The sequence below is a fragment of the Monopterus albus genome, unplaced genomic scaffold, assembly GCF_001952655.1.
Source record: "Monopterus albus unplaced genomic scaffold, M_albus_1.0 scaffold3.1, whole genome shotgun sequence".
Taxonomy (NCBI): Eukaryota; Metazoa; Chordata; class Actinopteri; order Synbranchiformes; family Synbranchidae; genus Monopterus; species Monopterus albus.
The window spans coordinates 1631898-1648291 of record NW_018127883.1 but is presented as its reverse complement, the minus strand read 5'-3'; the positions used below and the strand labels follow the sequence as shown (position 1 = coordinate 1648291).

At 39.7% G+C, this 16394-nt stretch overlaps 1 protein-coding gene across 1 annotated transcript; it reads left to right on the top strand.

The window, feature by feature from the left end:
• Window positions 1-10046: 10046 nt before the first annotated feature.
• hmx3a (H6 family homeobox 3a) lies at window positions 10047-12950 on the top strand. Its single transcript, XM_020597282.1, has 2 exons — window positions 10047-10704; window positions 11604-12950. Exons 1-2 carry the CDS (start codon window positions 10416-10418, stop codon window positions 12224-12226), a joined length of 912 nt encoding a protein of 303 aa, XP_020452938.1. The 5' UTR covers window positions 10047-10415; the 3' UTR covers window positions 12227-12950.
• The last annotated feature ends 3444 nt before the right edge of the window (window positions 12951-16394 follow it).

The window sequence follows — 16394 nt, the reverse complement described above, 5'->3', positions numbered from 1 at the left end:
ACTGGCTATGTCCAGCTGGGCCTCCCCAAACCCAGTCAGCTGGAGAGGTGTTTAAAAGCTAGCACCCCAGGTCCCATCCACACCGCTACACACTCATTAATTACATCATTTACCTGTGACAGTGACAAACCTGCCCAGCCACACCGTAGTTTATGAGGGTCACTATATAAAGCCCAGGCCAAATCCAGATCAAAGGTGTGTATGTGTGTGTGTGTGCAATGGGGAGTGACAGAGCCCATCACATACAGTATAGGATTATGAGTATAGATGCTTGTTCCAAAGGGGAGTGTGACTGCTTTGTCCTGGTCTGCCGAGCGCATTAGTTCAGAAGTTTATTTTGATTTATTTGATATGTTGAAAGACAAAGATTGCCAATTTTCTTGTACAGACAAGAATATGAATATAGATTCTAGAAACAGAGGGGGGACAAAAATCACAACAATAATCCCCCGGCAGAGTTTATCATTGTAGTCTTTGTAAAACACCACGCCAGAAAGTTGTTTGACATGTTTTTGGATGAAAAATAAAATCTTGTGGATTTAAGGTCGCTTTCTTTTTATGCCTTTTCTGTTTTTGCTTTCTGTGCCAGTTTGCTGACTCAGTTCTTGGCCAGTCATTGTTGTCTTTGCTACTCACGAGCATCTGGATGTTTGTGGCCTATTCATCCCTCAACTTTTGTTGCCTCTTATTTCTGCAGGTGTCTCCAATTCTATACCCACCGAAAAATGACCCCCGTTCCCCCAGCTTCATCCTCTATCGTTTTGCCTCTTTCAGAATTCCCCCTTTCTTTTCTTTTTACTATAGCCCTTTACACAATAAAAGATTATTGGTTTCTTCTTGCTATACCTTTCCCACTACACGCTGGTATTTCAATCTTAACTCAATCGAGAATGCTGACCTGCAGACATAAAGAATTGGCTTTAAGGCTTTCAAAATGGAACTAAATCTGCTGCAGGTCACACTAGGGGAAAATAAGCAGCAAATGTAAGTAAGCATGAAATAGTTTTTCATACATAATCCAAATGACAGCAGGCCTTCTAATGGTGCCAGGGGGCTGTAAAAGAATATGTTGCCAATTTCTCCCCTATTAAAGTGAAATAGAAAGCCAAATACATGACACTGGTGACGGAAAAGTTGCATACCTGAACCCATTGGAGTGGAGATTGAGGACACAGTTGGGTGCTAGAGGTAGCTGTATTTGGAGGTGAGGTGGTGGAGTGATTGCTAACCTTACAGTCAAGGTTTTTCCACTCTGAGAAAAATAATGTCCCTCTTTCACATCAGATCAATTGGTCAATAACTGCCCCCTTTTCCTGTGTGTGCACAGGTAGGCAGCTCTCATCTGTCCCTCTGCAGTGTTGATTTGCACTTATGTTTTTGCAAATAATCAATGCTCCATTTTGACTAATATAAGTGCTTGTAACATTGTACACCATCAAAGAGGGAAAAAGAGAAAAACAAGGAAAGAAGAATGTATTAATGGGAATGCTATTGACATAAAAGCTAAATGCTAGGATGTAACAATGCTGTATGGGTTTAAAAAAGTCTGAAGCAGCACTGAATCATCTTGGTGTAGAAGAAATTCCTGTTGGTATCCAGTGCTAAAGGAAGCAACAGTTCAGTTAAGTAAAAGTAGCAACGTTCCCATATAAAATACTCAATTAAAAATAAAAGTGTTGTATTTAAAATATCAGTTAAGCAAACTGTTTAAGAAATATTATCAAAATGTACTTAAATCATAAAAAGTACATAAAAGTGCTCCCTGTGAAGTAAATAGCATATGGGAGTGCTTTTTAATATATTGTCTGATTATTATTATTTCCACCTCGGAATCAGAATATAACGTAGCATGAAATGAAAATACTCAGTTACCTCAAATTTGCATTTGAGTACATGCACTTATAGTTACACACTATAACTGAAGGTAACCTTGGTATACAATATTATGTTCTTTGTTTTCAGTTGATTCCTCTTATACATTAGATTAGATGCTTATTTTCTAAACAAAACAACAATAAGCAAAAAATGCACCACAGACTGTGTCCGAGTTTTTATAAAGCTGTCACATTCTAACAAGGTTATAAGGGTATTGTGTGTACATGAATAGAAGGGAAATGTGTGTTATATATGGCGTGCTATCTCAGTCAAAAACACTTGACTGGGCTGTGTTGGGCTGGTGTTAATCTTGATGCTACTCTTTGTGTGATTGTGGGCGAGAGGGCCTGATTTGAAGTCCCCTTGAGTCAGAATCAGTTATTTATTGCTATTAAATGGCTAATTTTCCTGGGTGCCCTGAGGACTCTGGGCTGTGTTAAGATGTAAAGAAGATAGAGTTGTCAAGGGCTGGTGTGAATGCTTGATGTATTAAGAGAGCAATTTTGAAAGATCTATTAGGGTTTGGTACTGGTCCTTCATATGCATCCCATTTTTATTTAAGATGAAGGAAAATAATGATATGACTCGGATTATTTTTTTATTTCTGGGGAGCATTTCATATAGATACTATGTGCCATATAATGCATCTCTCTGTGTATTCATATATTTCTTTATCTGCATAGCCAAATATAGTATGGAGACACCAGCTATTTGAGGCGGCCCTTATTTTTCAATCTACAAAAAAGAAAAGTACTTGAATGTGCTACTGTATTCTGCTAAAACAAGTGTAAAACAAACGTTTTCACAGAAGGACAACAGGACAGATGTAGGTTACTTAATGCTAGAAGCAATAAATAAACTAAAAGCAGGACAAATGAATCTGTCTCAGTCAGTGTACACTATGTTTAAGTTCCTGTGTGTGTGTGTGTGTCTGTGTGTGGGTGCAGGCCTCTCAAGTTTCCTCTCATTAGGCAGTCCTTACAGCTCCTGGAAGGGGCAGAGGAGCCATACTAATCAGGTGACAGTAATAGCACTCTTTACCACCCAGCGACACATAAGAGGGAGAAAAGAGAGCAAACAAACCCCAATTACCGTCAGGTCATGAGGAGGGGGACAATCATGTTTGGCCGCTCTTTGTGATCATGTGCTTCTTGCTCTACTCACACACCAAACAAGAGGGTCAGTGGAGTTGTGTCCACAAGGAGAATATGAGTATTAGTGTCAAGTAGGAAAACACAGTTTTTGTTCTGACCTGGAGAGGGAGACTCTTGCTGAATTTAGTCTTGTTCCTGCTTTGTATTTGGGTATTTCCTCTACAATAATCGTCAGTTTTGGAGCATCGAGCCTCCTGTGTGTTCTGTTAAGCTGATGGAAAAGAAGAAACAAAGAGGCAGTTAAAGTGCTATTAGTTTGATTGGTTAGTAATGGGCTCTTATTCATTAGTCAATTTATTGATCCATCAGAAATCAATGCTGGCTCATCCCCAACCCGTGAGCTGATCTCAGTCCAGTTCCTGAAGTGTCTTGAATCAAGACAAAATTGACACCGGCTCATCACGTACTTAATTCTGGCAAGAAAATCTGGTTCCTCTTTGATGTGTAGGCCTGTCACAGCAGAGTGAGCACACCAATCACATGTATAGGTCAGAGGCTGCAGTCTGAGAGACTGAAGCTGTGGGGAGGCTGTGGATACACCCTGTCTGTTGGTTCTGGACTCACTTGAGTCTGTTCCTCTGGTCTATTCACAGGCCTTTAAGATGACACTTTCTCATCCCTCTCAGGATCACATCCTTGATATGAACAGCACTTCAATTATCCAGTGACACAGAGATCATCTGTCTCTGTGGGTGTAGACAAGATGATATGGTGATACTGTGTGCATTACATCGGCTCTCTAGGTCAAAGTCTTTGGGTTCCTAGCCAAGCACTTCAAGGGACTTTACAGCCAGTTAAGCTGTGTTAAATGCGTTTCTTTAAAGACAGTGTTTGCTGCCTCCTGTGGAGGTAGACGTTTCATATTATTTTGCTCTGTTAAAACATTGCTGTACCAGCTATCAATGAGGGGAGCACCACTGCTAAAAGCTACTGATTCGGTTAGTGAAAATAATGAATCAGTACAGTCAGTTTAGTTTGAAGACTTGTTTGTACATATATGAACATATAGGAAGTTGCTGAACCTACTATTCTCAGGCAACCTTGATTATTATTTTTACAGATCAGTTTAGTTTAAATTAAATATAAAACATATAATCTATAAATTTGTGAGCTTTAAAGTTACTGATGTTTTTAAATCACAGACCTACAGTCCAGCTACATATTTACACACAAGAATTGAATCGATCTTCTCATCTAACTCTCAGAAAAGAAAGCAAATAAGCATATTTCCCAAAATGTCCTTTTTTAAACTACATCCTTGGTTGAATGGGGCACCTGGGTCACATTTAGATATTGTTAAGTGGCTTTGAATAGCTCCCTTGATTTCACAGTTCCAAATGACCCACGATAATCAGGTCATTAAAATGAGCCCATTCTCCACATCTGACACACTTCCACTCCCGCCTCATTTGAATAACAAATCAGTTCTGGAGTGCTTTCTCAAACAAAGAGGGGCAGAAAAAAGAAGAGGGAAAAGTGACTTTCTTTATTTTCAGGTTAACCTTATCCTGATATTCAGGAGTGAAGATGGTAAGTAAGCCAGAGGGGGGAAAGGTCCTGTCAAAAGTGCCAGTGCCTGTGTGAAAGTACCCGGTTTTCTTAATTCATCCCTTAGGACCGGATAAGTCTATCAATCTGTTAAATTGGAAAGCTATTAGGTGCCCTAGTTTATGTGTTTCATGCTGTTAACTAGAGGCTGATTGATTGTTGTTCCTTTGATGGGATATGCTGATCTAATCTCACTCTGTGCACGTTTGCAATAAATTACACAATTCATTTCCCCCATTAAAGGGGGGAAAATCACACCTCCAGGCATGCCTGCGCTCTGCAGGCAAAAGAGCAGGGAACCTATTTTATGGTGCCATTTAGCCAGCAAGCTTTCAGCAATCCCAGCCTTCTTTCTAACCCCCTCCCTCACCCTGCCTCCCTCCAAAAAATCGAAGCATAATCAAGGTGTATGTTTAGAAAATTTATAGTTATAATTTTCCCCCATAATCTTCTCCATTTTCCTGCTGCTGCACTGACATAGATCATCATCTAAAAAGAGAAAATGGATAGCAGTTTAAAATTTATCGGTCTTTGATTCTCAATTATACGTGTTTATGACTTCATCTGTCTTCAGTGACTTCAACCTTTTCCATTATGGTGGAATATTATTTGTACGGAATCCATTAAATTCACAAGGCAGGACTCTAATGGTGGGGTTGCAGCGATTTGCAGAGGGAAAAGTTTTGAAAGGTTGGCTTTAGGAAAAGCGTGGCTGTTATGACACAAGAAATTGTTTTATTGATGGTCTGCTCTGCTGCCTGTGCATTTGGCCATTTGTTACCCAGCCCATATCTATATCTCAGGTTGACACTGATGAGAACTTTTCTGTTGCCCTCTCCAGATTACCGAGTTGTAATGACATATACAGGCAGGCTGGGTAAAAGCTGACGATCCAGGGCAGAGTTTTTGGAAGTGCAGAGGGTTTATATTGAGCCTGGCTGCCTGGAGGACTTGGATGAAGCTGTTCATAATAGAGAAAAAGGCAACATTGCTCCTATGACTGTTTCCATCCAAACCTTACAGAGGTCATCATCCCTGCTGAGGACCAAAAAAAGAAAAGAAGTGATCGAATGTAGATACAATTAGAGCATTCAAAAAGATGAGAATACATCATCTATGTGCCCGTTTCAGGTACATGCTAGGCTACTTGCTTTCAAATGACTTCTAAAAGTGATAAATCATACATTAAGAGAATAATACAGCCCCATGTGACTGCTGTACATTTGTCAGGAGAGTTGGTATCCTCATGTTGAATACATGTTTCCTGTTTACACAGAAAGTAACAAGACTCCTTCTAGTCAAGTGGCTGCTGAAGTGCTCCAACCTGAATGACATTGAGCTCCTTCGATTGGCCGGTGCAAGGGGCCGAGTAAAAGCTAATCAGGCTGTAATTCAAGATTCGCCTGGCCACTTGCGATCAATACCTCCACAATCCCAATTAAAGCTTGCCGGGTCAGTGGATGGCCACCAGTTCCTTTACAAGTTAAATGCAATACTATAATCTAAGCAATCTTAGTGTGGCCTTCATTGGTTTAATGGCTCATCCCAACAGAAGTGTCCAGTTAAAAGTGCAAGAAGGACACAGGCTGGACAGAGTTCAGTGAGATATGCTGTGTGGATGCAGCCTGACACCAACAGATCTTGTTGTCCAACAGGGTTCTGTGCAAACTCTCTGCTTCAGTTCCTCACACCAAAGTAAAACTACATACTCAGAAAGGTTACATGCATGGATAGTGTTTCATCAGATGACACCCGTGTTTACCTAAGTCATTTCATTCCATTAGATTGTTTAGGCGGCCATAACAAAGTACAGTAAAACAACAAAGCATCAATATTGTTACTGAAAGAGAGATAAATTATATTTTTTATTGAGTTTCACTGATTCCTAACGCACAAAGACTCAGAACCAGTGGTGGAAAGTCACTAAGTACATTTACTGATGTACAGTTTTGAAGTACTTGTAATTTACTTGAGTATTTCCATTTCATTCTACTACACATTACATTTCAGAAGCACATATTATACTTTTTACACCACTACATTTATCTGACATTAGTTGCTAGTTACTTTATAGATTAAAATTTTATATTAAAAACATGATTTACTATTATAAAATATGATACACTGTTAGAAATAAAACTATTACATCATATTTTTTAAATTAGCTTCATCTTGACCAACAGTAAAATCCTGCTAAAACATAAATGCATTAGCAATAATAATGTATCGATATCATATATGGTGGTATAAACCTGACAGGGACCAATTCTATGCTTTCAGAACTTTAATTTTACTATAAGTAAAATGTTACTTACATATTCATGAATGAACAATAATATAATATATTGCAATTTTTCTGCATTAGCAGAACTTTTTAATTTTGATATCTTTATTTATATGCTGTAGTACCAGTTTTACTTAAGTAAAGAATCTGGAAAGGCTGCATCCTCAACCACTGCAAAGACTCGCACTTCCACCTTTAAAATCTCATACCCACCTATTTCCCCCATTCTTTTTTCAGTTTTCTCCCTCTGGGTTTTTGCCATTGCATCTATGACTTTTATCACAATTTTGACCCACAGAAAAAAATTCTCACAAGATATCAAAACAAAAATCTATATTTAATATGGGAGCAATTACAAAGTGAAGTTGGCTGCACAGAGCCGTTGTCACCAGAGCACTTTTTTTTTTCATCAAATGGGTCATTAGACGATGATGGATGTAAATCTATAAAGTATCTAAACTGGACCTTTAACAAACCATGAGCAACACTATCATTTCTCTAATAGAACTTGCTGACCGTGTCATTCCCTCCTGCCATTTGTCATTTTTCCTTGTGAAATAATCAATATCTGGGTGCTTTGAAATAAATAATATAAAAGTCATAGTAACCTACCGGAGGAGCAACAAAAATAGACTTATGGAGCAATCAGAAGGCTTATATGGCCTGTGGGCAATGTCTACTGTGTGTTTCTAATCAATGCCTATTTTTAAAGTACACACTACAGGATCTTAGTTTGTACTGTTTATTATCTGATGTGTTCTTATCTTTTTAATCCCCATTTAATCATGTTGAACTGCCATTATAGCAGTACTATTTAGAGTGTAAATATTTCTGTGCTCTCCAGAAATCTTTATTTGACTATTCAAACATAGTCAGGTCAAAATATTAAATACCTATAAGATTCACATATGTCCAAGGCTCAAATTAAACAGAGAGAGCGGTTTTATCTGCACACCGAACAGCTTATTATATTTATATTTATCTCATGTTCATTGGTCGTCATCTTCTTTGTGTTTAATGTCCTACATTATCCACCTGAGCCCACCTTTGTTCCTTTTGAAATATTGCGACTTAAATGTTTAAAATTATTCACAGTAACCTCGAACAAGTCTATTTACCTTTGACAAGAAGCACATGTATTTTTTAAGATAGGAGCATGATAGAAGATGTGTCATCAGCTGCTTTGTTGACAGATATTCAGCCCTGTGTGTATGGGGTTAGTGAAGGTTCAGTAAATTGTGCTGAAGCTACCAATGATACTAACACCATTTATATTATGAAGTAAATACTCAGTTATACCAGGTGGTTCTTTCACCGTGGACAAGAATTTCTAATTTTTTATGACCTTATGATGTTCAATTGTAATTTTTTTCTTGACTTCTACAAGTTCTGTTCAAGTGAATCTCTTATAAATAAATGTTATTTTGTGATCGAAAATATAACGTTGACAACAAGAATAGTTAGCTGCAATTTCTTTTCAGTTTTCCATAGTGTTGTGGGGTATATAAATAATATACATACTGCAAAGACATGGGTGAAACTTCAACCAGGATGTGTTTCTGACAGCTTTTATTTGCCAAAGTTAGGCTCTGTTGTTTTAATGCTACACCAGTGTGAACAGAGCTCTGGTGGTCACAGTGGCAATATGCAAATTGCTTTAAAGGATTTAAACATAACTGGCACCTGATTCAGGAGTACTCTGTAGTAAAGTAATAGAATAATACAAGTTTTTATTCTGTTTGTCTATGTTTCAAACATTTTCAAATATTCACAAATATTGGACTAATGCAAATTCTCTGGATTTTGTAGAAATAAAAGTTCCTCACCAGAAATACACATTTTGCCCCTCAGTGCCGTGCAATATAGGACACAGTGACTGAGGTGAGGAAACGTATTTATATTACAGTAAGAGGACATCAGCACTTGAACAGCTCACTAACTGAGGTTTGAAGACAGTGCTTTGACTTACTTTAATTCCCTGTAAAGACTTTAGCCTAAATTTTACCAGAAACACTATACATGCCTAAAAGTTTGACCTAAAATGTATTTCTTTTTGTCTCCAAATGCATTTCTGTCCCACAACATGAACAAGCACCAACACTTTCCACACGGTTGCATTTCATCCTCATGGCCCATAGAGGGCGCTGTCTCCTCGTTCTTCTACAACAGCTTCCAAACAATGGACTGCTTTTTAACAAGTCAATTAATATCAATGAGTGAATATACATAGCACATTTACAAAGAGCGCAATCAGAGGAATGAATTAACCAAATCGATTGGGGAGGAATAAATTACTGTGCGACCCACAGACTTTTTGCAAGTGACCCTTGCTGAAAATCACTGAATGAGAAATATGAATCTAATCCCCCATTGGTGACACGTCGAGCAGAATGCAGCCTGATCTCAGGCCTGTTTCATGTTTTGTTTTGACTAGTAACCTAGTGGTGCTGGCATGGTGACGACACAACCTTACTTATAGCCTATTTCACTTTTTATAATGTCAACTTAGGATAAAACGTTTCAATGATTCTGCGCTAAAGATGGCAACGTACTGATTCAAAAAGTGATGCTGATACTTCTTTTGCACCATTTGTTTATTTGTATTTTATGAGTTTGCATGACGGTAGAGGTGCTTTGTGCTGATGAATAGCCTGTTACATGGCTGGCTCGTTCATCTCTCTCACACACATAATAGGATTTTTTTATTTTATTTTGTAATCCGTTTGAAATTACTCAGTGTATAAAAGCATGACATTTAGGCTTTGGATAAGCAATGCAAACTTTAGGCACAGGACTACATGCTGTTATTATTTGTTTTAAAAGTCCTGAAGATAGGCAGCACAGCTTTTGATGATGGTTTTTGGAAGGTTAGCTCCTAGTCCAGTGAAAGTGGTTCAAAAATGTAGCACTAACCATGAAAAAACACTGGATTGTAACCTCACACAACCGATGCATGTCGTGTCTGAGTGTAATGTTAGTTGTGTGTTGTGACGTCGCTTATCCCAAGCCTTCCTTTTTGGTGCTAAGAGCCCTGTGTTCATTTGCTGCCTAATTGGACTATATGAGACCAATAACAGGCGAGCACACACAGCCTGCAGCCAGAGCACAGAGAAAGGAGGATCACCTCTCTCTCCCTCCCTCTCTCTCTCTCTCTCTCTCTCTCTCACCGTCTCTCCCGTAATCCCATTTGCCATTGTACATGCCCAATCGCCTATACTTTCCGCATTTAACTTGGATGACATTTTTATTTCATCATTAGCATCAGACACCAGACTGACAGACACGGTGGACACAGTTTGCGTTTTGACGAAAGAGCTCGGAATGAGACATCTCGATGATTATACGTGTTTTTCTACCTCTCAAACGTTTTTATTATTTTTCTAGCTTAGAAGGACGTGTGTTTTGACGCGCTCCCCTGGTGTGAAATCCCTCCGCTTTAAATTACCGAGGAGAATAAAACAGGAACCTCATAAGGCCAGGTTATCGACAGTCCCTAAGTCAGTTTTGTCTTTTTAATTCCTGCTTCCGTGGTCCTCTGCGTTCAGACCACAACGATGCCAGAGACAACGCCAGAGACGTGCGCTTCGGCCAAGGACTCTCCTTTCTTCATTAAGAATCTGCTGAACTGTGACAGCAAACCGTCCAAACCCAAGCCCGTACTGGCTGCCACCAAGGCGGCCTTAGAGGGAGGATTTTCTCTTTCCCAAGTCGGGGACTTCAACTTTCCACGCTTTGACCTGCCCGCACAGAGGTTCAGTCTACCGGCTCACTACTTGGAGCGCACCTCGGCGTGGTGGTACCCATACACCCTCAGCTCATCCGCCCACCTACACAAAACTGAAGGTAAGGCGGGCAGACAGAAATAAAAAAAACTATCATGCCTATAGATACAACCAGTATAAAACCAGTTATCACGCATTTAGTCTCTGCTTTCCATCTTGATGTTGGAGTTTTTCCTCTTAATCGTTAAAATAAAAGAGAAAAACTTCATTATTTTTGTAATAACCATCACATTATAGGAGCTTTCAGGAACATGTCCCCTGTGCATGTTATGACATAATCGATAAAAGTGGAGTTTGCGTGTTATGGTGAAGGTGATCGGAAGTAATATGCATTCATTCTCACATCTCAGTGTATAGTGATTTGCCGCCTTGTCTCCTGTGAAGGCCTATTTTGTTATGACAGGACGCGGGATAATAGATCAATAAAGTGACACACTGAGCATAAAATGAAGTAGACATCATCAAATCATCGGATGAGGGTGACGATGCGCAGCGTGCTTTTGATTTGTATATTGGTGCTCACTATGAACCTCTTACCCCAGAGGCTCTGTCACTGACACTTTTTACCTGCCTTTGTGAGACTCATGCAAGTGGGATTTAAAACACGCTGCTATGACTGCCACTACCATGTCTTTATGTTTAATTATGAGAGCTGTTGTAAAACCCAAATTTAGGCTAATTTTATAAACCAAGAAATAAAGCAAGCCTATAATATTTTATATATTTGGTCTATTAAAAGTGCTGTTATAGGGCAAACTAATTTTAATATATTTGAACAGAATGTTGTCAGTCGTGCTAAACTCTAAAAACTGTTCATGTTTATTTTTTTGTGGCACATTTAGAACAGTTTAACTTTGCCCAAAAACCAAAAGGCTGTCCTGTAGCAACAGGCTGTAATAAAAGCCCAGACCTATCAGGCCGCAGTATTTCTGACCACGTCTCCCTGTGTCTACATTTCAGTCACCGAGAAAGCAGGAGCCCGAGACTCCTCTCCTACCTCGGGCACGGACAGAGACTCTCCGGACCTGGTACTCAAATCCGAACCAGACCTCAAAGACGACGACGAATTTGATGAACACAATAATAACAAAAGTGGCGACGAGATAATCCTGGAGGAGAGCGACGCAGAAGAAACCAAAAAAGACGATCTGGAAGAGTGGAAGAAGAGAGACGAGGACAAGAAGCCCTGCCGCAAGAAGAAGACGCGCACGGTTTTCTCCCGGAGCCAGGTGTTCCAGTTGGAGTCCACCTTCGACATGAAGCGGTACCTGAGCAGCTCGGAGCGGGCCGGCCTGGCCGCGTCCCTTCACCTGACGGAAACTCAAGTGAAGATCTGGTTCCAGAACAGGAGGAACAAGTGGAAAAGACAGCTAGCCGCGGAGCTGGAGGCTGCCAACCTGAGCCACGCCGCGGCGCAGAGGATAGTCCGAGTGCCCATCCTCTACCACGAGAACTCGGCCTCTGAGAGCGGAGGCGCCGCTGCCAACGTGCCCGTGAGCCAGCCGCTGCTCACCTTCCCGCACCCAGGGGTCTACTACTCCCATTCCATCGTCACACCTGTGCCGCTGCTCAGACCGGTTTGAAAATACCTAAGCTTTGGGGTACAAGTTGGTGTTTCTTTCCAAAGTCAAGTAAAAAAGAAAATATTTTTATACAACTGACATAATGAAGAAAAAAATGAAAGAGACACTGTCAGGCCTATGTGGACCTATTTTGGCAAAATTATATTGTGTCATTTTCCATAAGGATGCCGTTTACACATGATCCAACAATTCAAGCCCCATATTATTATTATTATAATATGAAATCATCACCTCAGGAGTCCTCCTGCTTATACTGCCTAAAGAATGTTCTATTTTATTTCATGTTATTTCACTTTATCTCATTTTATTCTATTTTATTTTAGTTTCTCTCCGGTTTCTACACCCTAACTACTACTGGACTGACCTTGTTTACAAAAAAAAAAAGAGCGGCCAAAAGGCGCAGGTCTGCGTATCAGCCATCACACTTATTTGATTTAATTTACATTTCCAAAACTGATAACACATTGATGTGCAATACACTGGCGTGCTTGAGTAAATGAATTGACTCACTGGGAAACCTGTTTAGTTCTGTCATCCATTCACGGTGGACTGATGACGCTTTGTTGTAATAGTTCCCTTTTTTTTTGCTATAAAGCGCGTGACGGGGGACAATCAAGACACTGTCAACTGTAAAATACCCTTGTAGCTTTATGTTTAGTTTTGGTGATTCTCACTCGTGTTCCCACCACATGGACACATCCTTCAAGCACAAGTGTGAGCTCCAGTGTTTCTTAATCTACTTTGTTCTTCTTTGTACAGTAAAAACAACGTTTTGATATTGTATTGCTGAACCATGTTGTGAAATAAATGGAGATTATTCCTTGCGTTTTAGGATATTTTTTGTATGACTTCCTTTCTGTATCCAGTAGTGCGTTAGATTAGTCCTGAAGAAATTAAATGGGGCCATTCTCTAACACTTTTTTTTCCTTACTCACTAAATATCTACACACTATGAAACGTACATATTATTAAGATGGCGATAACTCAAATCAACGTTTAATCCTGTATCTTCCACATGCGCGCACAAGCGCACAGACACTTGGCACTTGGGCAGGTGGGTTTCCGTAATCATCTTACTGTTATGCACTTTAAAAAAAACGTCATTTTACATAAAAAAGCGGCTTGGCCGATTAGATGGGTAATTGCCACCATCTTGCCAAAATTATGGGTAATATATTCAGAGAAGGGCATTATGAGCTGCTGTCTTTTAGCATTCTCTCTCTCTCGTGGCCCTGTGTGTGTGTGTGTGTGTGTGTGTATTCAGTGTGAGGTGGACGTATGTCAGGCTATGGCAAATGGCTCAACCTTACATTTTTTTGCATTCTTAATTACTGTTATTTTATTTTTCTGTTATTTTGCACACTTGAGATGTTTCTGAACCTTATTTTTGATCACTTTTAAGAAAACGGTTCTATTTACAACACTCGTGATGCCACTGATATTTAAGCAGTGAAGTTGGCGGTTGGCCAGTGGTGAAAAAAGGAGGAAACTCTTTTTTTTAAATGCGTAAATAACACCTCAGCCTCGTCTCCACAGTTAAAGCCCATGCCCTATAGCACCCTAAATGAATGGATTATTTTTTTTAAGTTGTTCCACTTTGTAACACATGCAGTCCAACACGTGTCACCGACACTTGATGCGACTGTCTCATTGACAACATGCACCATCTGATTAAATAATAAAGTTTAGGGGTATTTAAAAAAACAAACAAACAAAAGAAATACTGTATGATAATCGTGCGTGAGTTCATGCACATTAACTGGATTTAATAATATGCTTATAAGAAGAATTTCTGAACGAATGTGGAGATATTCAATTTGCCTTCGAACTTGTCTTAAGATATTGTTGATTTGAGAAAAATCAACCGAATTTAAGAGAACTGCACTAAACGTACGCAGGCTATATGCTGTGAAAGTGCTATTTAATCTGTGGCACATTAAAAAACGTTCAGAATCACATTGATGGAAGTATTTTGGCAGGATTCGGGTTGGACATCCCACTGAGACTGACCATGACCCTGACGTTACAGTATTTATCTTATGGACTACCGCATTTTATTTTGTACACAACTGGATGCAGCTATTGTACTGAAGTTACAGTGCAGATGTTTGGGGAGGAGGCTGTGTGTGGAAGGAACGGAACACACCTTTGAGGCAGTTGAGTTGGGCCCACGCACAATAAAAATTAAGCAATATTTTAATAACAGTAATAAATAAGTTTTTTAAAGCTGGTTAGGTCATTTTTATGCTTTTGAATTTGACTAGAATTCACCTCCAGACTGTAATCAGGTGACAGGTTGTAGGATCTGCAGGGTCCCTTTAATTAAAACGCCAATGCACAACGAAGCTTGATTCATTTCTTATATGAACTGTGCGTTTGGCTCAGGCAGATAGCGTCATCATTTAGAAGCCAGTTTTAGGAGCCACTGTAGGTTCACCCTGCAGTATACTAGGGCACAAAAACATCTAATAACAAACTGCACACCACTGCATTGAGATGTTACCATGAAACAGTTGAAATTCAAATTAAAAATCCAACTGTGAGACACATGCATTTCTCATTCAGAACAACAAAGGTCATTTCTATTCCCATGTGTACGCTAATACAGTTATTGGAAACGAGTCAGTCAGCTTAAAACTTCATATGATGATCACATCAAGAAACAAAGGGTTCATCCAAATATCATCTGATCATCCAAGTATTGACCTACCCTGCACACTCAACACGGCCCCATTACTGCAAATTAATAGATTGCTATGGCATTATTCCTCTGGCACATATTGATCTGCTAACGTCTGCAGCATAATGCGTCAAGTAAAGAGCAACGCTGGCTTCAGATCAGCTTATGACCTTGATTTGCGCCCATAAATTGAAAAAAATTACCATTCAATAATTTCCATTTGTGCGACATCTTTATGTAAAGGAGAAATGGGAGCGGGGCCAAAATCAGATAAAAGTACATTTGCAAGAACGGGGGCAAACGGACGTGACCAGGGACTGAGCTCAGTGTATTACATTAAAACGGAGAGCGGCGTGGGACATTTTAAGCCATATCATAGGTTTTAGTGCGAGTTTGAAAAACACACGAGTGGCCCGACCGCCTTGCGTAATGCCAGCCTCTTCTATGCAACAGCTGGCATAATCATGTGTGTTTGATTATCACATTTTTGTTAAAGCGGGACTTGCATACAGAGGTTAAAGCATTTATTTCGAGCGCCAAAGAGGTTTTGTCATTAAGGAAGTCTCAAGAACCATTTGGCTTTTGAAATGAGGCTCTTTGAGGTCCAAGAGGGGTTGGCAGAGGGGGTTCCTGCCAAGATAGAAATCGTGTGAATCCATGGATATTTCAGGTGCAGCAACAAGAGAATGATATAGGAATACATATAAGCTTTAATGTTACTTTTACACCCTCAGCTATGACGTCGCCAATATCTTTAACACATCATATCAATAACAAACCTCCTCCTTGATGGCTCACTGGGGCAAAATGGGCAGAAAGTGAATGTGTATATAAAAAAGTTCAAGCAAATCTCTTATGTTTGAACAACTCTTTTGACACTTCTGAAGAGAAAATCTTGTTTTAAACCCATCCCATTTACTTTTCTGATTGAATGCGAGCATCAGATTTTCATCAAAGTTCTATTAAGTGAAACATAGGTTGCGGGGCACCGTCTGATTGGAACAGTTTAAATTTTAATTGTGTTTTTAATTTGACATATAGTTGCTGTGAAGAATGACACCGAAACGCCGAGGGGCGGTCGATTTTCTTAATTTCTCCCCGAGGAATTGATGAGTCTATCAGGGCAGTAGATTGGAAAGCCATTAAAACTCAATGGTTAGGTTGTTAATTGGAACTTGATGGATAGGAGCCCTTGGATAGGCTGTACTGATCCAATCTTCCTGACTTTGTGTTTTCCAATAAATTACCCAGTTCATTTCCACACTCAGATTACATAAATTGTACACCTCCAGGGCTTGGCGCTCTGCTTGCGTTTACAACTCTCTCTCCCTCCTTTCTCCCCCCCCCCCCCCCCTCTCTCTCTCTCACACACACGCATGTGCGCACACGGACGCACACAAACGCCTCCTGAAAAAAGAGCAGGCCCCGCTTTCTTGAATGAAAATCGAAACATAATCAACGTTTATACTTAGAAAATTTATTGATATC